Source organism: Oryx dammah, unplaced genomic scaffold, assembly GCF_014754425.2.
Source record: "Oryx dammah isolate SB20612 unplaced genomic scaffold, SCBI_Odam_1.1 HiC_scaffold_29, whole genome shotgun sequence".
In the NCBI taxonomy this organism is placed as follows: Eukaryota; Metazoa; Chordata; class Mammalia; order Artiodactyla; family Bovidae; genus Oryx; species Oryx dammah.
In genome coordinates this window covers 57,314,099-57,336,813 of record NW_024070213.1, presented here as the reverse complement: position 1 = coordinate 57,336,813, position 22,715 = coordinate 57,314,099, and the positions used below count along the sequence as shown (strand labels likewise).

Sequence of the window (22,715 nt, the reverse complement as noted above, 5' to 3'; positions counted from 1 at the left end):
CTGAAGTGAATGAGTGCATTTTTCTCTGCTGTAAAAGCACCAGTCCAGCTGTAAGAGGATTATCAGGCAAGAACAGTTAGTCTTTGCAAAGAAACAGCTTTCCAGAGTTTGTATCACCTGTGCTCTGTGCCTACATTTATCATAGAACTGATAGCTTAGAATTTTAGTTGCACACCCTTTACAGGTCCTCAAATGTTATGACACAAATTACCAGATCTTTAATGATAGCAATACTATCCTGAGAAATTACAATAAATCTCCTGGTAGATCAGATACCTCAAGCTCATGAGATTCATATATGTAATTCTTTTCCTAAAGTGCATTGTTGCCCTTTCACATCTGTTTTCAAGAACTCATTTTTAAACTTCTTTCATAAATCTCTTACAATCATAGTTTTTTAGTCATAGACCAAACTTAAGAGGTTGCTGTCCCTGAGCCATACCTAGACTACTCTTTGCTGAAATTGTCCTTGAATCCATTATTATATAGTTCATAAAAGGAAAGTGATTGTATTTCTCCTGAACCCATTTGTCTTCCCAGCTGACATTGTCTGAGACAGGAGATTGAGTGTCCATAAGAGTAAGCATTCTAGGTTGTGCTCTGTCACTCAGCTTTACTACCAAGGGTTAGTCACATAATCTTCTCTGGGACTAGTTTTCTCCTTGTCTCTAACCATGATCTTTTCACTCAGATACCACTGAGATGAAGAGATGGCTCCTTGGTGAGAATGAGTCCTCAGAATTTCCCTGGGAGTCAGATGTCAGTATCAAGCTCATCCCCATGAGCCCAGCTCCTGAGTCAAGAAGTTGACTATGAATACAAACAAATTAGGAATAAACAGGGAAAGTGGGGGCATTTGGCAGGCAGAGGGGAGAATCCAGATGACCCCCCTTGCCTGAGTCAAGTTTTGCATCTTGCTTTTATGTCCTGACTACAGTGATATATATGAGTGACTCAGTTCTTGAGAAGAAGAAACTCCTTTCAGTCCTGATGTTCTCGTCTATATTCTTGTTTTATTCTCCAACTTAAAAATGTTTCTTCAACTTTAATTAGGGCATTTTGAGATGTGTTCAAGTTCTGGTAGGTATTTATATATGTAGGAATGTCACAAAGTGGGGAAAAAACTAATATTTTTAGTGTAGGTGAATTAGCAAACAAATTAATTCACAACATTTGAAAGTTGTGAAATATAACGTTTTATTTTTTCCAATATACTAACCAACATATAAGGGAAAAAAGCACCTAGGTTCTGGGTTATATCAAATAAATTCCATTGACTAAAATCTGCTGGTTCGTTGTCATGACAACCTTCACTTGGAGCTAATTAGAATTTAACTAGGACACTTGAAGAGATCGATTCTGGTTTGGAATTGGACAGGATTTCATAACCTCTATAATCTATTTACTTCTATCACAGTATAGATTTTTGGTGGGTTGTTAAACATAAAGGTTCAGAAAATGTGCCTTTGGTTGATACGGGAGGTAGTGAATCTTGTTGATATTGGAGGTAGTGAATCTTGTTATGTTTCTCATTCCCTTCTTCTTCTTCTTTTTTTTTTCTTTTTCCCCTCCAAATCCCTATGGTCTGGAATAAGCCAAAAACTTGAGAACACAGATATTAATTTAAGATGTTTTGGGAGGGCTATAGAACAGGTGTTCCAGTCACTTCTGGCTTGAAAACATGTCCTTCTTCCAAAATGAACAACACTGGCTCTGAATCACTGGTTTTTTTTAACCTGTCATTCTTCACTTTATGGGGTATCTTCAGGGCATATCAGGTGCTTTAAAGCATAGGAAAGATACACACCATTCTGATTTTAAGACAGAAACACCTTTTTGGAATAACAACATAGTGATACAAAAATCCTAAAATATATTTACCAGGTCATCTAAAATGAATTTTGTAAACATGTGTGGGACACCCGATTATATAAGGCAATTAAAGTTAGTTAACATATCCCAAATATCAAAGTAATGTGAAAACATAGAACAAAATACAATTAAGCATTAGCATGAATTAACACATTATTTTTGAGAGACTGGTATGTGCAAAAATTTTCTAGGCTTGAGGAGATAAGAACATACTGAAATCAGTACAATTAAGTCCCTATCAGGAGGAGCTTAATCACTGGCTGAGTATGGTCATAGGTACCCAGATGTTGTTCATAATGAGCCCAGCTGCCTGGTGGCCCTTAGCAAGAAAAGTCTGGCATTCAAAGTAACATAAATTTAATATTCAAAATAGTTGAAAATATGTCTAAATCTTTATGGAGCCTCACATAAGAACATCCGAGAGGGAATCCTTTCATCATATACAGCATAACTTCTTTTAAATCTCCTTTTCCCAACTGCCTTATGTTTGTGCCTCCCTGGCTTCCATGGCTGCTCTCTAACCTCTGAACCTTTCTCTCCAGCCCAGGTGGTGCTAGTGGTAAAGAATCCACCTGCTAATCATGGAGATGGAAGAAATGTGGGTTCTCTCCCTGATTCGGGAAGATCCCCTGGAGTAGGAAATGGCAACCTACTCCAGTATTCTTGCCTGGAAAATATGAACAGATGAGCCTGGCTACAGTCTACAGGGTTGCAAAGAGCTGGACATGCCTGAGCAACTACACATGTACTCCCTCCAGCTCAGTCTGCATGGAGTGTTTTGTCTCCTCTCACCTTCCCACTCTGGCTCAGCTCTTGATTACTGAGGTCGCCTTGTCTCTCTGACACCTTCCCGTTGTCCTGTTTCCTCCATTCTGGCTGCTACACTTACACAAAAGGGCAAGGTTGTTAGAATCCTTCCTTCTCAATGGGGGGACTGTTGATGGCAACTATTCTAATTTATCATTTAAACAAATCTCATTCACACAGGGGTGTGTGTGTGTGTGTGCGCGTGTGTGTGTGTGTGTGTGTTAAAAGAGAAAGCTGAACTAGACTTTGTCCTTGCTTCAGTAGCTCAGGCAACATTCTATTAGCCTGTAGACTGAAATAAAGACCATGTTTCTTTGCACCCCCAAATACCCTGTGCCCCCTTACTATTGTATATTGTTTTGGCCATTATCTCTTTCTGTGTCTCTTCCTATCTCTTGACTTTGAATTCCTTTGCTCGGGGGTCAGCTTCATCTTTCAATGTTCAATACCTCCCCCAGTAACTGACACATAGTGCTTCTTCAGTAGTTGCTCATGAAACTTCTCACTGGAGACCTATGGAGAGCGCCTACTCCTGACCAAGGATCCAGCAGGAGATGAGATGTGAAATCATGGAGCTGGATGTTATATCAGGGTGTCAGGGGTGCAGGGTGAATGTAGGGCCCTGGGAAAGCAGGGCTGGGTGAGGGGTGGGGGTTGGAGAAAGTGGGGGCAGCACCCAGAAAAGCATCCCATGACCCATCCTGAGATTTGCTAAGATAACCCTGATGGCATGTGGAGGAGGGATGTGGAAAGCAAGAGTTTGGAGGATGGAAAGCAATTTAGAATTTTTTTTTTCATAAAACTGGTGAATGACCATGAGAATTTCAAAGTCAAAATGTTGGCTCTGTTAGTTTTGTAATAACTCAGAGGCCCACCAACTCATAGAATCAACAGATGCTCCTTCTTAAGGGGGAAATGGCAAATATTGAGCAAGAGACCGTCTGTGCCCTCCCAGCCCCCCTTGCCAACTGCAGCATTCCTCTGGCAGCCTTCCCAGGAATTGATGAGCTTGGTGCTTCCCTTGTCTTCATTTCTAGGCAGAAAGGTCACAGGAGGTCCCTCACAGCCCAACAGTGAATCAGCCAGTTTCCGACATGTGTACGTGGTCTACCTGAAATAACACCAAAGAAATAGAACGTTGTTGAGGCAAAATTTCTGTTCACTCTGTGTTGAGACAGACCATGGAAGGCATTTATCAGGAAACATGGTGTCTCCATCTGTTATGTGAAATGTTTAATGGATACAGACAGTGTCATTTTGCTTGATAGCTCTTGATGAAATCATGACAGCGGCCCATCACAGCTATTATTGCAACCTTTTGTATCGAAAGAAAACAGACTTTAACCAGTTCTAAGAACTCAATTAGAAACATAGAAATAAGGACAAATAAGAATATGTAAGAACGCACTCCAGGATGTGTGTTGCCCCATCTAGGAAAGGGGACTAGACTGCAGAGTTCACCACAGAGAGCTGGTGACCCCTGATGAGTGCTGGATGTCCTGCTGCCTTCCGTCATTTCTGGTCCCATGAATGCTGCCCTGCTTCTGGTCACGGTCGCTTCCTGCCCAATTTGAGAAGCCTCCTAGCTAATTGCTTTCTCTTATCTCTTCCTAGTCTAGCTAACCTTTAAACAGTGGCCAGATGGCCAGAATTATTAATATTTTCTTAAAGCAATCATTATCCCCTCAGTCCAGTGCCTCTCAATTTCCTAAGCAACAAAATCCAAATTCCTTATATTTACATGTCCTGTTCGGAGAAGGCAATGGCACCCCACTCCAGCACTCTTGCCTGGAGAATTCCAGGGATGGGGGAGCCTGGTGGGCTGCTGTCTTTGGGGTTGTACAGAGTTGGACATGACTGAAGCGACTTAGCAGCAGCAGCAGCACATGTCCTGTTATAAGTATACCTCTCAGTGTTATTCCTCACCACTCTTATCACCAAGCTTCCAATACACTTCTGTGGTAAAGACCATACCAGGCTCTTTATGTTCCTTGAATATCTGCTGTTACATTGCTTACATGGCTCCCTCCATCCTTGTCCCCATCCTTTGCCAGCTACTACTTTCTCATGTCTCAATTCCCTTTCTCCAGGGAATATTCCCTGTTCCATATACATATTACTCTCTCTCCCATCTCTAGGCTCTTATAACATGTCATAGCTACCCATGTTCTGACCATGCTCCACTTGGCATATTATTTAGTCAAGTATGAATCTTTTTTTTTTTTCAGCTCTTATATACTTTGTGAGGACAGGGTCTATTTCTTTATCTTTGTGTTCCACAGTGCCTAGTAGAATGCCTCAGATATATTTGTTAAAGTGAATAGAATTAGCTATAGCTTTGGAACTCCAAATTTTGATCTTTTCTATGTTTGTGCATTTGTTAAAACTTGAGTTCAATTGTTTCTTTACTTTAAGGCTTTTAGCCAGCCTTGCTGAGTGTTAATTTAAAACTGAATGCACTTTGATCATTTTCATATTTCTGGATGTTAGTACATGTACGTACTAATACTACTGAAATAAAAGCAAATTGTTGAAAGATGTGAGCAACACTGTGAGATAAGCACAGTTTATCTCTGACAGTCTTATAATCATGACTCCTTTAGTTGTAAGTAAAGAAAAACTATCAGTACTTACACTAACCCAAATGAAATAGGTTTGGTAAGGAGGCAGTGTTTGGCAGGGCATGGTCAGTAAGCTCTTGCATAACCAAGGACCAGGGACAAAACACAGCAGACCCCACAGAAAATGAAACTTGGAGAGTCAGGAGCCAAGAGTGTACACAGACCCACAGGGGCATAAGTTCTCCATTATCTCTGTTTCCTCCTCTTACTCATTATGCATCTAGTCCATGGGCTGCCTTTTCCAACGCCTGTTGGGACCTCTCAGCTCATACAGCCAGTACTGCTGACAGCTCTCTTCTGTTGTCTTTCCTTATGTAAAATCACAATGGTGGAGAATCTGATTGGTTCAACCCTGCTTACAGGTTGATCTCTCTTGGGTCCAGTGTCCACTCAGAAACACAGCTGTGGCCATACAGTGGGGCCGCAGCAGTGTCCTCAACAATGGACTGAGGATGATACTGACTCCTCTTTTTTTCTTTTTTTCACATAAAAATTTTTTTTTACTTTATTTTACTTTACAATACTGTATTGGTTTTGCCATACATCAACATGAATCCGCCATGGGTGTACACGTGTTCCCAATCCTGAACCCCCCCTCCCACCTCCCTCCCCATACCGTCTCTCTCGGTCATCCCAGAAAGCCCCAAGCATCCTGTATCCTGCATCGAACCTAGACTGGCGATTCATTTCTTATATGATATTATATATGTTTCAATGCCATTCTCCCAAGTCATCCCACCCTCGCCCTCTCCCACAGAGTCCAAAAGTCTGTTCTATACATCTGTGTCTCTTTTGCTAAATTCTAAATTCCATATATATGTGTTAGTATACTGTATTGGTGTTTTTCTTTCTGGCTTACTTCACTCTGTATAATCGACTCCAGTTTCATCCACCTCATTAGAACTGATTCAAATGTATTCTTTTTAATGGCTGAGTAATACTCCACTGTGTATATGTACCACAGCTTTCTTATCCATTCATCTGCTGATGGACATCTAGGTTGCTCCCATGTCCTGGCTATTATAAACAGTGCTGCGATGAACATTGGGGTACATGTGTCTCTTTCAGTTCTGGTTTCCTCAGTGTGTATGCCCAGCAGTGGGATTGCTGGGTCATAAGGCAGTTCTATTTCCAGTTTTTTAAGGAATCTCCACACTGTTCTCCATAGTGGCTGTACTAGTTTGCATTCCCACCAACAGTGTAAGAGGGTTCCCTTTTTATCCACACCCTCTCCAGCATTTATTGCTTGTAGACTTTTGGATCTCAGCCATTCTGACTGGTGTAAAATGGTACCTCATTGTGGTTTTGATTTGCATTTCTCTGATAATGACTGATGTTGAGCATCTTTTCATGTATTTGTTAGCCACCTGTATGTCTTCTTTGGAGAAATGTCTATTTAGTTCTTTGGCCCATTTTTTGATTGGGTCGTTTATTTTTCTGGAACGAGCTGCAAGAGTTGCTTGTATATTTTTGAGATTAGTTGTTTGTCAGTTGCTTCATTTGCTATTATTTTCTCCCATTCTGAAGGCTGTCTTTTCACCTTGCTTACAGTTTCCTTTGTTGTGCAAAAGCTTTTAATTTTAATTAGGTCCCATTTGTTTATTTTGCTTTTATTTTCAGTATTCTGGGAGGGTCATAGAGGATCCTGCTGTGATTTATGTCGGAGAGTGTTTTGCCTATGTTCTCCTCTAGAAGTTTTATAGTTTCTGGTCTTACGTTTAGATCTTTAAGTTTGAGTTTATTTGTTTTATTTTGAGTTTATTTTTGTGTATGGTGTTAGAAAGTGTTCTAGTTTCATTCTTTTACAAGTGGTTAACCAGTTTTCCCAGCACCACTTGTTAAAGAGATTGTCTTTAATCCATTGTATATTCTTGCCTCCTTTGTCGAAGATAAGAAGGTGTCCATAGGTGTGTGGATTTATCTCTGGGCTTTCTATTTTGTTCCATTGATCTATATTTCTGTCTTTGTGCCAGTACCATACTGTCTTGATGACTGTGGCTTTGTAGTAGAGCCTGAAGTTAGGCAGGTTGATTCCTCCTCTTTTTAAAAAATATTTATTTGTCCTTGCCAGGTCTTAGTTGCAGCACACGGGGCTTCACAACTAAGAGTTCACATGCCACAGCTGAAAGATCCTACATGCCACCACTCTTCCCCTTCATTTGCTCTTTCCAGTTGTTTTTTTTTTTTTGGTCAATTCCCAACTGTTCATCTTTTCTTAAACCCTTCGTGAGATCTAACCCTCTTTATTCCAGGGCTCTCTTCTCAGAAAAAAAGTGGTCTTCCAAAATCTTATTTTGGTATAAATTCCTTTACCTGTTATTCTGTAATATATGAATTTTAACGGTGAATTTGCAGGGAAAAATCCTAAAATAATTTATTATTCATCCTTAAATCTTATATTTTGTGGCTATTCTGTATCTTTTCAAGTAACCATAATTACTTTAAAGATTGTAACCTCTGAATACCTCTAAATTTCATCCTGGGAATTAGGGTTAGAGAATGATGTAGCAAAAGACAAATGAAACAAATAACTTGTAACTAAAATACCCAGTATTTTACCAATAAGATCAACCTCACTATGTTGTCTTTTATTTCTAGAACATGATTATTGTCTGTTGCAATGAAATAGTATCTTTGTTTTTGGGTGATGAAATGGCAACTCCACTATCTGAGGTATGTATCTCTTTTAAAACTATATCTGATTCTCTCACAAGTATGTTGTTGCTATGGAAATGGAAATGCAGAAAACATCTATTATGAAAGTATCAAGGGCCTAACCCTCCTTAATTAATGTGAAAAAAGTGATAAACATGAGTTTATAACAGCATGTTATTTTGGTTAGACATATTTTTTGTTAGAAAATAAATTAGTACAGAAAATTGTGAAGAGGATAATCTTAAAATCATCTCAAACCCTCCATTCAGATAATAACCACTATTAACATTTTAGAGAATATCTTACATATTTTTCATATATAATTAGACTTTAGAATTTTTACATCAATGGGATCATTCTGCACACACATTTTTTAACTTGTATTTTTTTTTATTCAGCAGTAGTGTTAACGGAGATATTTTTTGTGAAAAGTCTACCCTGTTCAATTTAATGCCTACATAATAATTTCTTTTGTGTATTGTCATGTCAGGCTTTATTTATATAATTAGATCTTTATTCATGGGTCTTGAAGTTGATGGATTCTAGTACATACTTATTTCACCCTTCTGCATTACCCGTCCTCCAAGTTAATTGTTAGGAATAGGATTTTGGAGTAAAAAGCATATACCCATGGTCCTTGATTTACAGTCATTCAACTTATGATTTTTTAACTTTACAATATTGTGAAAGCAATACCTATTCAGTAGAAACTGTACTTTGAATTTTGAATTTTGAACTTTTCCCGGGCTAGTGATATGCAGTCTGATACTTGTAATGCTGGGCAACAGCAGTGAGCCACAGCTCCCATTAACCACATGATCCCAAGAGGAAACAATCCACACATGTAACAACCATTCTGTTTTTAACTTTCAGTACAGTATGCAATAAATGTGCATAATAAGTATGCATAGGCTACTCAACACTTTATTGTAAAGTTGGCTTTGTTTTAGATGACTGTGTCCCACTGCGGGCTAATGTATGTGTTTTGAGCACTTTTAAGGTGTGCGCTAGGTAAGCTCTGATGTTTGGTAGGTTAGGTATATTAAGGATATTTTTAACTTGAAATATTTTCAACCCACGATGAGTTTATCCATTTATTGTTTCTGTTCAGTTGCTCAGTCGTGTCCGACTCTTTTCGACCCCATGGACTGCAGCACGCCAGGCTTCCCTGTCCTTCACCAGCTCCTGGAGTTTGCTCAACTCAACTCCATTGAGTCAGTGGTGCTATCCAACCAACTCGTCCTCTGTCATCCCCTTCTCCTTCCTGCCTTCAGTCTTTCCCAGCATCAGGGTCTTTTCTAATGAGTCAGCTCTTCGCATCAGGTGGCCAAACTATCAGAGCTTCAGCTTCAGCATCAGTCCTTCTGACGAATATTCAAGATTGATTTCCTTTCAGTCAGTTCAGTTCAGTCACTCAGTCATGTCCAGCTCTTTGTGACCCCATGAACTGCAGCATGCCGGGCCTCCTTGTCCATCACCAACTCCTGGAGTCCACCCAAAACCATGTCCATTGAGTCAGTGATGCCATCCAACCATCTCATCCTCCGTCATCCCCTTCTCCTCCTGCCCCCAATCTTTCCCAGCATCAGGGTCTTTTCAAATGACTCAGCTCTTTGCATCATATTTCCTTTAGGATTGAATGGTTTGATCTCTTTGCAGATCCATTTATTGACCCATTTATTGGGACAACACAAAGAGTTGGATACTTTTCACAACCCCTTCCTAAATCAAGAAAGATCTGTATACACCTTATTGTGGTTGCTGCTGCTGCTGCTGCTAAGTTGCTTCAGTCGTGTCTGACTCTATGCGACCCCATAGATGGCAGCCCACCAGGCTCCCCCGTCCCTGGGATTCTCCAGGCAAGAATACTGGAGTGGGGTGCTATTGCCTTCTCCTTATTGTGGTTAACCATATATAATATAAAATTTATAATTTTAATCATTTATAAAGTGTATATATCAGTGGCATTAAGTACATTCAAAATGTTGTGCAAACATCTCCTCCATCCATCTCCACAGATTTTTCACCATCCCAATTAGAAACTTTGTACCCATTAAATAATAACTCCCATTTCCTCTCCTCCCCAAGTTCCTGTTCTACTATTTGCCTGTTCTGAATATTACATATAAATGGAATCATACAATATTGGGTTTTTTGTGGCTATCTTACTTCATTTGGACTTCCCAGGTAGCGCTAGTGGTAGAGAATCTGCCTGCAAATGCAGGAGACATAAGAGATGCAGGTTCAATCCTTGGGATGGGAAGATCCCCTGGAATAGGAAGTGACAACCCATTTCAGTATTTTTGCCTGGAGAAACCCATGGACAGAGGAGCCTGGTGGGCTATAGTCCATGGGGCCACAAAGAGACGTAACTGAGCGACCAACACACATTTCATTTAACACAATGTTTTCAGAGTTCATCCGTGTTTTAGCATGTATCAGTACTGCATTCCTTTTTAAGACTAAATAATATTCCATTGTATGCATATACCATATTTGTTTATCCACTCTTCTGTGGATAGATGAACATTCGAGGTGTTTCTACCTTTTGGCTCTTGTAAATAATGCTACTGTAAACACGAGTGTATGCATATCTAGGTACATACCTAGGAGAGGAATTGGTGGCTCATATGGTAATTCTGTGCTTAACTTTTTAAGGAACGCCCAACAGCTGCATCATTTCACATTCCCATCAACAGTGCAAGAGGATCTAAAATCTCCATTTCTTCACCAACACTTATTTTCTCTTTTTTGAAAATAGCCATCTTAATGGATGTAAAGTGGTACCTCGTTGTGATTTTGACTTGCATTTCTCTAAAACTAATTTAATTGAGAATCCTTCATGTGCCAATTACCCTTTTGTATATCTTTGGAGAAACGTCTATTCACTCCTTTGCTCTCTTTGAATGGGCATAGACAATTTGGTGTATAATTGTAAATGGCCACAAGTTTTCTCTCCTATCTGCAGTAGTGAGAGGCCCAGTTTACCCACATACCCATCCACACTAGTTCTCTTCCTCTTTCTCCTCTCTCTCTCCCTCCTCCTTACACCCTTCCTCCCTTCCTCATCATTCTCTTCTTCTAACTGTTGTACATCTAACAAGTAAAAAATGACATTTTCAGTTATTTTATATTTATTAATAGTAAGGCCGAATATAGTTCATATTTTGTTGGCAGTCTGAGTTTCTCCTTTTGTGGAATGGTGTTCATTCATGTAACTGATCGGCAAATACATAGAGTGAGTTTCCTAGGTGTCAGGAACTCGTTTATAGACCCTAGAGAGCCTGCTGTGAGCAAGCAACAAGGACCCCACTCTCTTGGAGCTGCTATTTTTTTTTGTGGAGGGAAACAGTAAATAAATAAATAAGATAATACCACACTTTGTTAAGTGCTATGAAGGAAAAAACAGTGAGATGTTAGAGTAGGGTTGGCAAACTGTGCCCAGTTGGCACAGTTACTTGGCCAACTGCCTGTTTGTAAATAAAGTTTTATTGGAACACAGCCATGTTCATTTGTTTACCAGTGGGTCTAAAGCTGCTTTCAAACTACAACAGCAGAGCTGTGTGGTTTTGACAGAGACCATATAACCCACAAAGCCTAAATCGTTTACTATCCGGCCCTTTACAGAAAAAGCGCACTTATCCCTGTGATAGAAAGTAACAGAGAATGGGTCAGCAGGTTAGATAGGTGATAAGGGGAGACTTCTCTTAGGAGATTACATTTCAGTAAGTCTTGAAACATTACACTGTGTCCTACCACTAGTGCTTTTGCTTCTCTGGAGCAGGGGTGATGCTATCTCAATCTTTGGTGAATTCTTATGGTGCCTTGTACAGGACATCACTTGGTTACTGTTTCTTGAACTGAATTAAATTCTCTTTAATTTTCAATACCTGAAATTTAATATCTGATTAATTTTTTTTCATCTGGCCATTCATTCTTTTTCCATTTTTTTTAAATTAAGAACTTAATTTTTTATTGTGAAAATGTGTAGAATTACTGCAGCAAGACCATTAGTAATTAAAAAAATCAGTCTTAAATCTCATTTTGTACAAACTGTGGTTTACAAGGTCTTCCCTGGTGTATCAGATGGAAAAGAATCTGCCTGCAATGCAGGAGTATGTCACAGAAAAAAATTGATTTTTTAAGACACACGATTTATAACATTAACGGGCTTTGGCTCCTGACAGACTTGGGTTGAAATCCCAGCCTTGGATCTTGTTTGACCCAAGGCAAATTATTTAACTTCTCTAAGCTTCAGTTTTCTCAGATATAAAGAGGGATAATAATACCAATAATGCCTCACAATCGTGAGGATTGAAGTAAATAAAGTATTGGGAGTAGGGTCTAGTGCAAATAGGGGTTTCTCAGGTGGCGCTAGTGGTAAAGAACCTGCTTGCCAATGCAGGAAACCTGAAAGATGCACGTTCAATCCCTGGGTCAGGAAGATCCCCTGGAGGAGGGCATGGCAACTCCCTCCATATTCTTGCCTGGAGAATATCATGTACAGAGGAGCCTTGTGAGCTACCGTCCATGGGGTCACAAAGAGTCGAACTTGACTGAAATGACTAGCACAGCATAGCTCGAGCAAATAAATGTTTAGTAAATTATTAACTATTTCATTGTCATCATCATCTTTACCATGGTCCTGCGAAGTATGTTTGAATTCTTCAAGCTCTAGTCAACTAATTTCAACTGATTTTTAAGATACAATTTGTTCTGAAACATTGACAGAAACGGAAAGCAATGGTGCTAAAGATAGGGAGAAAACCAGGAGTCATTTTCTGTTCCTGTAATATAAATCACTGTTGGATCTTAGAGAAATTCCATCAAGGTGCAAGATTCCAACATGAGATCCCAATCTTCAGTCTTTGGTCCAAGAGAAGGTGCCTCCAATTGACCCCATGCTAACCCCTCCACTGAGAGCTAGACTTACCTGATAGTGCTGGATGGACCATGGGCATTTACAAGCTTGTTCCAAGAAATAAATTGTCAGACAAATACAATTTCCTGCCTTTTTTTTTTTTTTTGGTCACTGGGATGAGATCTTGCTGTTTAGTTCCTTACCGAACTTACCTATTATAATTGCCTTTGCTTGTATTGCCTCTTCTTGATTAAACTAAATATTGCCACATAGCTTGTGACAAAAAGAACCTGCAACTAGCAAGGAAATGAAGTAAGAGAATGAGTGCTCCATGTTGACCTTCTTAGCACAGAATGCAAATGACAATTGGGTATACTTTTGGTGTGCCAGCAATGAAGCTATCCTTTTATTGCCTACATAAGTTCAAATTACTACAGTTTCCAAGTTGTCAGATAGGAATCAAATATGATGCTGAAAATATTCTTTCCGCTCTTGCTGTGACTGACTGTGGGGAGGACTAAGTCATCTTACACAACTCTCTGTTCGTTGGTAATTATTGACTTCCAGCTGTATGCAGAACATTGTTGCAGCCATTTTGGGAAAATGCAGTTGGCCACAACATCTGATAAAGCATTCCTAATTTCTAGGCCTCTTCCTGCTCTAAGCAAACACAGCTCCTGGCAAACTGCTTAGCCAGTTAAAAATTCAGCTGCTGTGGAGTTGCTGTGTGTTTATACACAGAAGACAGCGGAAAAACTAGGTGGATTTTCAACATACCCTTTGAAATAAGCTATGCAGTTTTTCTGGGTGTTGGATGGGGTTGCATGTGTCCCAGTTTATGTAGGAGAGCTTCCATATCACTTTTTGGGAAGCTGTTAAGTCCAAGAGGGTAGTGTTATGCTTTTTAACTTCCTTTGGCTAATTCTGTTACATGACTGTATACCTCTTGGTTTCTTTTTAACAAAATTTCCCAAATGGTAACAAAGACAATACCATCTTTAAACTGTCATTTACAGCATGGAGAACAAGCTATTCTATATATTAAGTATTTAAAAATTAATTATATTAATATAACTTCTTTTCATTGAGAGTTGCAGGGTTTTTTGGTACCAGCTAAGAGCTGTCTGAATAGATTTTATGGGTATCAAGAATTACATCTTTCTTCTGTGAGACATTATCATTCTGTCCTCAAGTGAAGAGTATCCTTTGTATGTAAGTTCATGAGACATCCACTTAATATTCTTATATTCTTTTGAAGACAATGCCGGATGACATCATTTCCACACTGCTTTTAAGACACGGCTCTGACTTTGATTCCATCTGCTCACTGTTCACTTCCAACTGTCAAATTTGGCTAAGGGAAAAAGAAAGCCCTTAAGAAAAGGCCAGGCTATTAATGTGCTCTTCAAAATGCTAAGAAAAGGCTAAGCTGTTTATAGCATTTTCAAAACGCTCATCTCTCAGAGATTTGCCAGCAACAGTGTCAAGGTGAAACAGCTCTCACTCATCCAGGAACCAAGAGCCTTTGTGTTCTCTGTGCTCAAAGCACTGGTCCCACTTTTGTCAGACATGCAGTTGGGGGTATAATGATACTTGGATGTAATTTAAGCCAAAATATAGTCATGAACCTGATATTGTGTATTTACTGGAAAATTGGCGAGAAGTGTGTGCACTGCTTGAGAAAGCAAGCCTGGCTTCATTTCGGATACAGCTGTATTTCAGAATCAAGGGGACAGTTTCCCAAAGTTGAGTCACTTCGTATAACCTCAAAGGTGGTGAGAGGCAAGGACATTATTAGCAGATCTGTTCATTGCTTTCTATCTCACTGTAAACTAAATTAAGTGCTTAGTTTTCACTCGCTTCATCCATTTTTTGGTAATGGTTTTGTCTTGATTAAAAAACTGGTCCCTTAACAGTGGGATTATAATGCACTTTAGGGGGATGCTGATTTTTGCCCCACATTTCTGAGTCAGTGGACAGATCTTTTGAAATGTTCTGAATTAGAGTTCTTTATATTCAAATAAATCTACAAAGGAGGAACTCGTGTAAATTTACCCATTTTCCTTGTTATACTTTGGACACCAGCCTTTTTGAGATTTTTGCCCTTATTTCCCCTGTCTCTCAGGCAGCTGATACTGCCACTATGTTCTCTTCTCAACCACCTGTGAGAGCACAGCATGGTGGAAAGAGTGCTCTACAAACACTCGAGCCCCAGTGTTATTCCTGTGGACAAGCCATTTGTCCTTAAAGACCTCAGGTCAATTCCGTGTTGTTGAAGATCTCAGAAGCAATGTATTTCAGCAGATAAAAGCATGATTTGATTCTTAGTTCTACCATCTATTATGATGTGATGGTGAGCTACTCACATTTCCTTCTCTGCTTCAGCTCCTTATCATTACTTTGATGATAGCTCCTCCTCGGGTAGGATTACATTAGAGACAGTGTGTAACACATCTGATATACTGCCTGTCAACACCATGTGTAAGCTTCCAATACACTGTAGCCATCTTTTTTTCCCCCAGACTTAAAATAATGGGAAATGAGTCATTTCTTCATTTGATCATTAGTAACTCTGCATTAGTGACCTTTGGCCTATCTGAATGCTTGCAACTTTTCAAAAGAGCAAATAGACATTTAATATAATCTTAATATTATTTTTCAACAATTCTTCATTATAGACTCACATGAAATAAAAATATAACATAATAATGTAGTACAGCGTGAAGCTATATTACAGTATCACAGCCAGGATATTGACATTAATAAAGTCAGACTACAGAACAACTTCATCACAACAGGGACCCCTCCTGTCGTCCTTTTATAGAGTCACCCCCAACTCTCACACCCCGCCCTGTCCCTGACTGTTGACAATGACTAATCTACTCTCCATTTCTATAGTTTTGTCATTTCAAGAATGTTGTATTAGAACCATACAGTATGTCAGCTTTGAGGACTGGTATTTTTTCCCTCTCAGCTTAATTTTCTGGAGAACCGGTACACTATGCTTTTGATGAACAAAAAAATCCATATAAATATTGACACATTTTACTTTGGCCACACAATTAGCATTAGCCCAAGAGTGCCTGAAGTGCACACAATATGGGTTTAGATGTTCAGAGAGGCTCAGGGTGGATCCCACTCTGTTTGATTCATCTTCTTACTGCCTCTCCTCCTCCTCTTCCTCCTTCTCTTTTCTTGCCCCCTTCCCCTCCACATCCTCTTATTAATACTGACAGACCAAAGGCTGATTGCTCAAGTTAGAGATACTGAAAAAAAAAGCTAAAAAGAAATACTTTATGTGAAATTGCTTTGTAAATTGTATGCTCTGCTACACTTCTTATCAGAAATTGCCAGTCAGTGGTGGCCACGCTGTAAGAATGGTTGGCAGCTGCTTGCGGTGTGTATGGATGTGAACAAAGGAGTTAGCATGAGCAGTGTTCCCTCCACACACTAGAGCTCACAGGGCTACCCTCTAGTTTCTGCTGCAGTGGGAGCTGCTGACCAACAAAGCCCTTCATGCTTTCAATCTCACCAACAAAGTTCCCTGAACAAAATGCCAACATCAGTTCACATTCTTTGTAAGTCTTTGCTCTGAAAAAGAGCCCCCTGTTTAGAGTTGCCTGATGTTAAGCTCACTGAACTCCTTCATAAAAAAAGCATCAAGAAATGCCAAGTATTGTTCAAACTCTGGAGTTTTCATTTCAGTCTCCCAGGTCAAAAGCCCATAAGCAGACCAGTCACAGCTATTCAGGAGGGAACCCAGCGTCAGCATTTGTACCCAGTTAGAGCGTTTCTTCCTGTAACTTTGTTGCTGAGAGCGAATGACCTGACCTTCAAGTGGAGTCAAACCCTTACACTGATGGAATGTCCCCTATCCAGAAATACAATCAGGGGAGAGCAAGCTTGCCAGAGTGTACGTGTCTGAGTCAGGATAGCTTAGGCTATGTTCTATGAACAAATGCCCCGTGAACTGGCAATAAAGGTTTATTTCTCATAAAAGTCAAGGGGAGGGCAACTCACCTTCAACTTGTAACTGTGCTGTCTGGACTACCTGGCCTCCCAGTCAGAGGAGAAGAGGGCTGGGGGATTTTGCAAGATGTTTTTAAGTTGGGTGATTATAGATATTCAGGTTTGCCTGTAGCAGTCATAGTGTCAGTTCAGTTCAGTTCAGTCACTCAGTTGTGTCCGACTCTTTGCGACCCCATGAATCGCAGCACTCCAGGCCTCCCTGTCCATCACCAACTCCCAGAGTTCACTCAGACTCGCGTCCATCAAGTCAGTGATGCCATCCAGCCATCTCATCCTCTGTCGTCCCCTTCTTCTCCTGTCCCCAATCCCTCCCAGCATCAAAGTCTTTTCCAGTGAGTCAACTCTTCGCATGAGGTGGCCAAAGTACTGCAGTTTCCGCTTTAGCATCATTCCTTCCAAAGAAATCCCAGGGTTGATCTCCTAAAGGATGGACTGGTTGGATCTCCTGCAGTCACAGTGTATACCTGTTGATTTGGTGTAATAGCTGATATGGTTGGTGGTGGTTTAGTCACTAAGTTGTGTCTGACTCTTTTATGACCCCATGAACTATAGCCCACCAGACTCCTCTGTCCATGAGATTTCCCAGGCGAAAATACTGGAGTGGGTTACCATTTCCTTCTCAGGGTATCTTCCTGACCCAGGGATTGAACCTTCATCTCCTGCATTGCTATACAGTGAGCAAAAACAAGACCAGAAGCTGACTGTGGCTCAGATCATAACTACTTATTGCCAAATTCAGACTTAAATTGAAAAAAGTAGGGAAAACCACTAGACCATTCAGGTATGACCTAAGTCAAATTGATTTAGATTATACACTGGAAGTGAGAAATAGATTCAAGGGATTAGATCTGATAGAGTGCATGAGGAACTATGAATAGAGGTTCATGACATCGTACAGAAGGCAGTGATCAAGACCATCCCCAAGAAAAAGAAATGCAAAAAGGCAAAATGGTTGTCTGACGAGACCTTACAATTAGCTGAGAAAAGAAGAGAAGCTAAAGGCAAAGGAGAAAAGGAAAGATATACCCATCTGAATGCAGACTTCCAAAGAATAGCAAGGAGAGATAAAGCCTTCCTCAGCGATCAATGTGAAAATTTGAGGAAAACAATAGACTGAGGAAGATTAGAGATCTCTTCAAGAAAATCAGAGATATCAAGGGAACATTTCTTGCAAAGATGAGCACAATAAAGGACAGAAATGGTATGGACCTAACAGAAGCAGAAGATATTAAGAGGTGGCAAGAATACACAGAACTACAGATAAAAGATCTTCATGATCCAGATAACCATGATGGTGTGATCATTTACCTAGAGCCAGACATCCTGGAATGTGAAGTCAAGTGGGCCATAGGATGTATCACTATGAACAAAGCTAGGTGGAGGTGATGAAATTCCAGTTGAGCTATTTCAAATCCTAAAAGATGATGCTATGAAAGTGCTGCACTCAGTATGCCAGCAAATATGGAAAACTCAGCACTGGCCACAGGACTGAAAAAGGTCAGTTTTAATTTCCATCCCAAAGAAAGGCAAAGCCAAAGAACGTTCAAACTACCACACAATTGTACTCATGTCATACGCTAGCAAAGTACTGCACAAAATTCTCCAAGCCAGGCTTCAATAGTACATGAACCATGAACTTCCAGATGTTGAAACTGGATTTAGAAAAGGCAGAGGAACCAGAGATCAAATTGCCAACATCCACTGGATCATCGAACAAGCAAGAGAGTTTCAGAAAAACATCTACTTTTGCTTTATTGACTATGCCAAAGCCTTTGAGTGTATGGGTCACAACAAACTGTGGAAAATTTTTAAAGAGATGGGAATACCAGGCCACCTGACCTGCCTCCTGAGAAAGCTGTATGTAGGTCAAAAAACAACAGTTAGATCTGGACATGGGACAACAGACTGGTTCCGAATAGGGAAAGGAGTATGTCAAGGCTGTATATTGTCACCCTGCTTATTTAATTTATATGCAGAGTACATCATGAGAAATACTGGGCTGGATGAAGCACAAGCTGGAATCAAGATTGCCGGGAGAAACATCAATAAACTCAGATACGCAGATGACACAACCCTTATGGCAGAAAGCTAAGAAGAACTGAAGAGCCTCTTGAAAGTGAAAAAGGAGAGTGAAAAAGTTGGCTTAAAGCTCAACATTCAGAAAACTAAGATCGTGGCATCTGCTCCCTTCACTTTGTGACCAATAGATGGGGAAACAATGGAAACAGAGATTTTATTTTGGGGGGGGTTCCAAAATCACTGCAGATGGTGACTGCAGCCATGAAATTAAAAAGCGCTTGCTCCTTGGAAGAAAAGCTATGACCAACCTAGAGAGCATATTAAAAAGCAGAGACAGTACTTTACCAACAAAAAGTCCATCTAGTCACATCTATGGTTTTCCCAACAGTCATGTATGGATGTGAGAGTTGGGCTATAAAGAAAGCTGAGTGCCAAAGAACTGATGTTTTTGAACTGTGGTGTTGGAGAAGACTCTTGAGAGTCCCTTGGACTGCAAGGAGATCCAACCAGTCCATCCTAAAGGAAATCAGTCCCGAATGTTCATTGGTATATTAAATAGCTGAAACTCCAATACTTTGGCCACCTGATGTGAAGAACTGACTCACTGGAAAAGATCCTGATGCTGGGAAAGATAGAAGGCAGGAGGAGAAGGGACGACAGAGGATAAGATGGTTGGATGGCATCATCGTTGCAATGGACGTGAGTTTGAGTAAGCTCCAGGAGTTGGCAATGAACAGAGAAGCTTGGCATGCTGCAGTCCATGGGGTCACAAAGAGTCAGACATGACTGAGTGACTGAACTGAACCGAACTGAACTCCTGCACTGCAGGCAGATTCTTTACTGCTGAGCTACCAAGGAAGCCCAGTAGTTAATATACTTCCCTTTATTCTCAAAAGAGTCCCAGTTTAGGCAATAAATTAAGGTGACCATTTATAAGAGCTAGCATGGAATCTGTGTCATAATTTCTACTCAGATCCTCTTGGCCTCACCCTAGTGTGCAAGGATGTAGAGAACCATGGAGGAACAAGTATGTACTTTATTTGCACTAATAACTTCTGGCACTGTAGGCATCTGCAGAAATGCCGTGAATTTTTTTAAACCCTTAATTCAGTAACTTCAATTACCAAAACTCTGTTGAGAAGATGATATAAATATGATATTCTTCTGAACTAAGCTGTCTCATTTAATCGCACGTTTTGGTAGGTTGAATCATGCTCTCCCTCCAAGAGATGTGTACACCCTAACCCCTCAGTCAGTCAGTCAGTCAGTTCAGTTGCTCAGTTGTGTCCAACTCTTTGTGACCCCATGAATTGCAGCACGCCAGGCCTCCCTGTCCATCACCAACTCCCGGAGTTCACTCAGACTCACGTCCATCGAGTCTGTGATGCCATCCAGCCATCTCATCCTCGGTCGTCCCCTTCTCCTCCTGCCCCCAATCCCTCCCAGCATCAAAGTCTTCCAATGAGTCCACTCTTCGCATGAGGTGGCCAAAGTACTGGAGTTTCAGCTTTAGCATCATTCCTTCCAAAGAACACCCAGGGCTGATCTCCTTCAGAATGGACTGGTTGGATCTCCTTGCAGTCCAAGGGACTCTCAAGAGTCTTCTCCAACACCACAGTTCAGAAGCATCAATTCTTCAATGCTCAGCCTTCTTCACAGTCCAACTCTCACATCCATACATGACTCCTGGAAAAACCATAGCCTTGACTAGATGGACCTTAGAATCCACTATTTTATATGACCAGACAGACTTTGTAGATCAGGTTTGGGATATTGAGGTGGCAGTGATTATCCTGAATTATTTGCATGGGCCCTAAATGCAGTCCCAAGTATCCTTGTCAAAGGGAGGCAGAGGGAGACTTGACAGCAGAAGAGGAGATGGCAAAGTGATGATGGCAGCCAAGATTGGAGAGATGTGCTCTGAGGGTGGAAAAGGCAGCCATATTCCAAGACAGGTGGACTCTGGAGGCTAAAATAGGCAAAGAAACAGATTCTTTGCTGACAGCCTCCAGGAGGAACCAGCCCTGCCTCCACCCTGACTTTAGTCCCATGAAAATGAATTCAGGTTTCTTATCTCCAGGACCGTAAGAGAACAAACTTGTATTGTTGTAAGCCGCAGGTTTGTATGTTACAGCAGCAGTAGGCGGTTAATCCACACTACACTCTGAAGTTCATTTAGAATGTGACTTTAGGTTTCTATTTCTGTTTAGATTTCTATTAAAAAAATCTTTACATGAGAGAAATGTAAGTCATTTGCCCAAGGTCCCTTAACTGGTTAGCATCAGAGCCAGGTTTTATACCCAGGCAGACTGGCTTCCCAGATCACGTTTCTAACCACTGTGAAGCACTGCCTCTGCTCTACTGCTCAGCTGCCCTTGAACTCTGCCTGCAGTGCCTGTAACACGTGAAACACCCCTGTCACATGCAGCCTTTCCTCTCACATCCACCTGACTCCAGTCCCCTGCTCCCCTCATGGGCTCTGTGGGGCCCCTGGACTTGTTTTCAGCTCCTGCTTTTGGGGGAAAAATTTTTTTTTTATGTAAGATTCTAGGCGTTCCATAGGGAATTCCTCAAGAAAAGTTAAGCTGCAGGCAAAATTATTGAATTTCTTCATATTCAAGTAATGGGAGGACACTATTTGAGGGAAGATATTATTTCTGAATCTTCTTCCTACTCCTTAGTTTCTAATTCTCTTCCTCATACTCCAGAGGGGGAAGTGTTCCTGAGGGTAATCAAATGAAGTGATTAATAGAAACAATACTGGGAATATATTGTTTGTTTTACCATGACCCAGAAAATAAGTCTCTAGAAATCTAGTATAAAAAATTTCAATACATTAAATCTCCCATCAGCTCATATTGGCTATATACTAGTATGTGTTTTTCTGCCATATTGCCATTTGCTTAACAGCTTCCCTAGTGGCTCAGATGGTCAAGAATCTGCCTGCAATGCAGGAGACTCAGGTTCAATTCCTCGGTTGGGAAGATCCCCTGAAGAAGGAAATGGCAACCCACTCCAGTGTTCTTGCCTGGAGAGTCCCATGGACAGAGGAGCCTAGCAGGTATAGTCCATGGGGTCGCAAAGAGTCAGATACAACTGAGTCAGAAGCAACTAACACACACATACAGACACACCCACACACACACATGCACACACACACACACATACACACACATAGAGTTAACCACTGAATTAAATATTTATGCCTTTGTGGCCCCTGAAGAACTTGTTTTCCCAGCTGTGGGAATGTGTGGACCAATAGCCTTCAATTCCAACACTCTCCAGGAATCCATGCCTAAAGGTATGGCCTTTATCGGTGGGGGCGGGAAGCTGTCTGTATCTAATTACTGGTTGATATGGTGAAATGACCCAACGCCCCCAAACCACAATTTAGGACAACTCTAAAGGGCCACTGCAGCTTCACCACTCCCCATGGGGTTGGCATGGGGTTTGTTGTGACCACATTGCAGCCCATCTTCTCTCTCTCTGCTGAATCTTGCTTTCTCTCCTTTCCCCTTGCGTGTTGATCCCAAGGGACTGCCCTGATAAACTTCCTAAAAGCTAAGTTCCATCTCAGGTTCTGCTTCCCAGGAACCTGAACCACAAAATGAGTTAAAAAATAAATAAAAAGTGAAGATTCCCCAACTGGTGATGAGTTAGTAAGAGTGCTCAATTAATCTTTATTTATTGGAATTGAAAGAGTTCTAAAGGAACTTGGAAACATTCTTGCTGGTTTAAAGTTTATTTTCTAGTGTAGAAGTGAGGGGAAAACATCATACACAAGTCACCCACTCATGATTAAAAATACATTCTACGGTGTGACCCAGAGTTCAATCACATTTTCCTTTGAC

The 22,715-nt window shown here is 40.7% G+C and overlaps 1 protein-coding gene across 4 annotated transcripts in view; it reads left to right on the top strand.

Moving 5' to 3' along the window:
• CFAP54 (cilia and flagella associated protein 54) overlaps window positions 1-22,715 on the top strand; it is a 315,472-nt gene that overhangs the window by 284,561 nt on the left and 8,196 nt on the right. For 2 of the 4 annotated variants that reach the window (XM_040232778.1, XM_040232776.1), the window contains one exon: window positions 7,899-7,973. In XM_040232778.1, coding sequence (XP_040088712.1) covers window positions 7,899-7,973 — 75 coding nt within the window. Of the gene's footprint in view, window positions 1-7,898; window positions 7,974-13,905; window positions 14,029-22,715 lie in introns of all 4 variants that reach the window. The other 2 variants (XR_005719649.1, XM_040232777.1) reach the window with 2 other exon arrangements.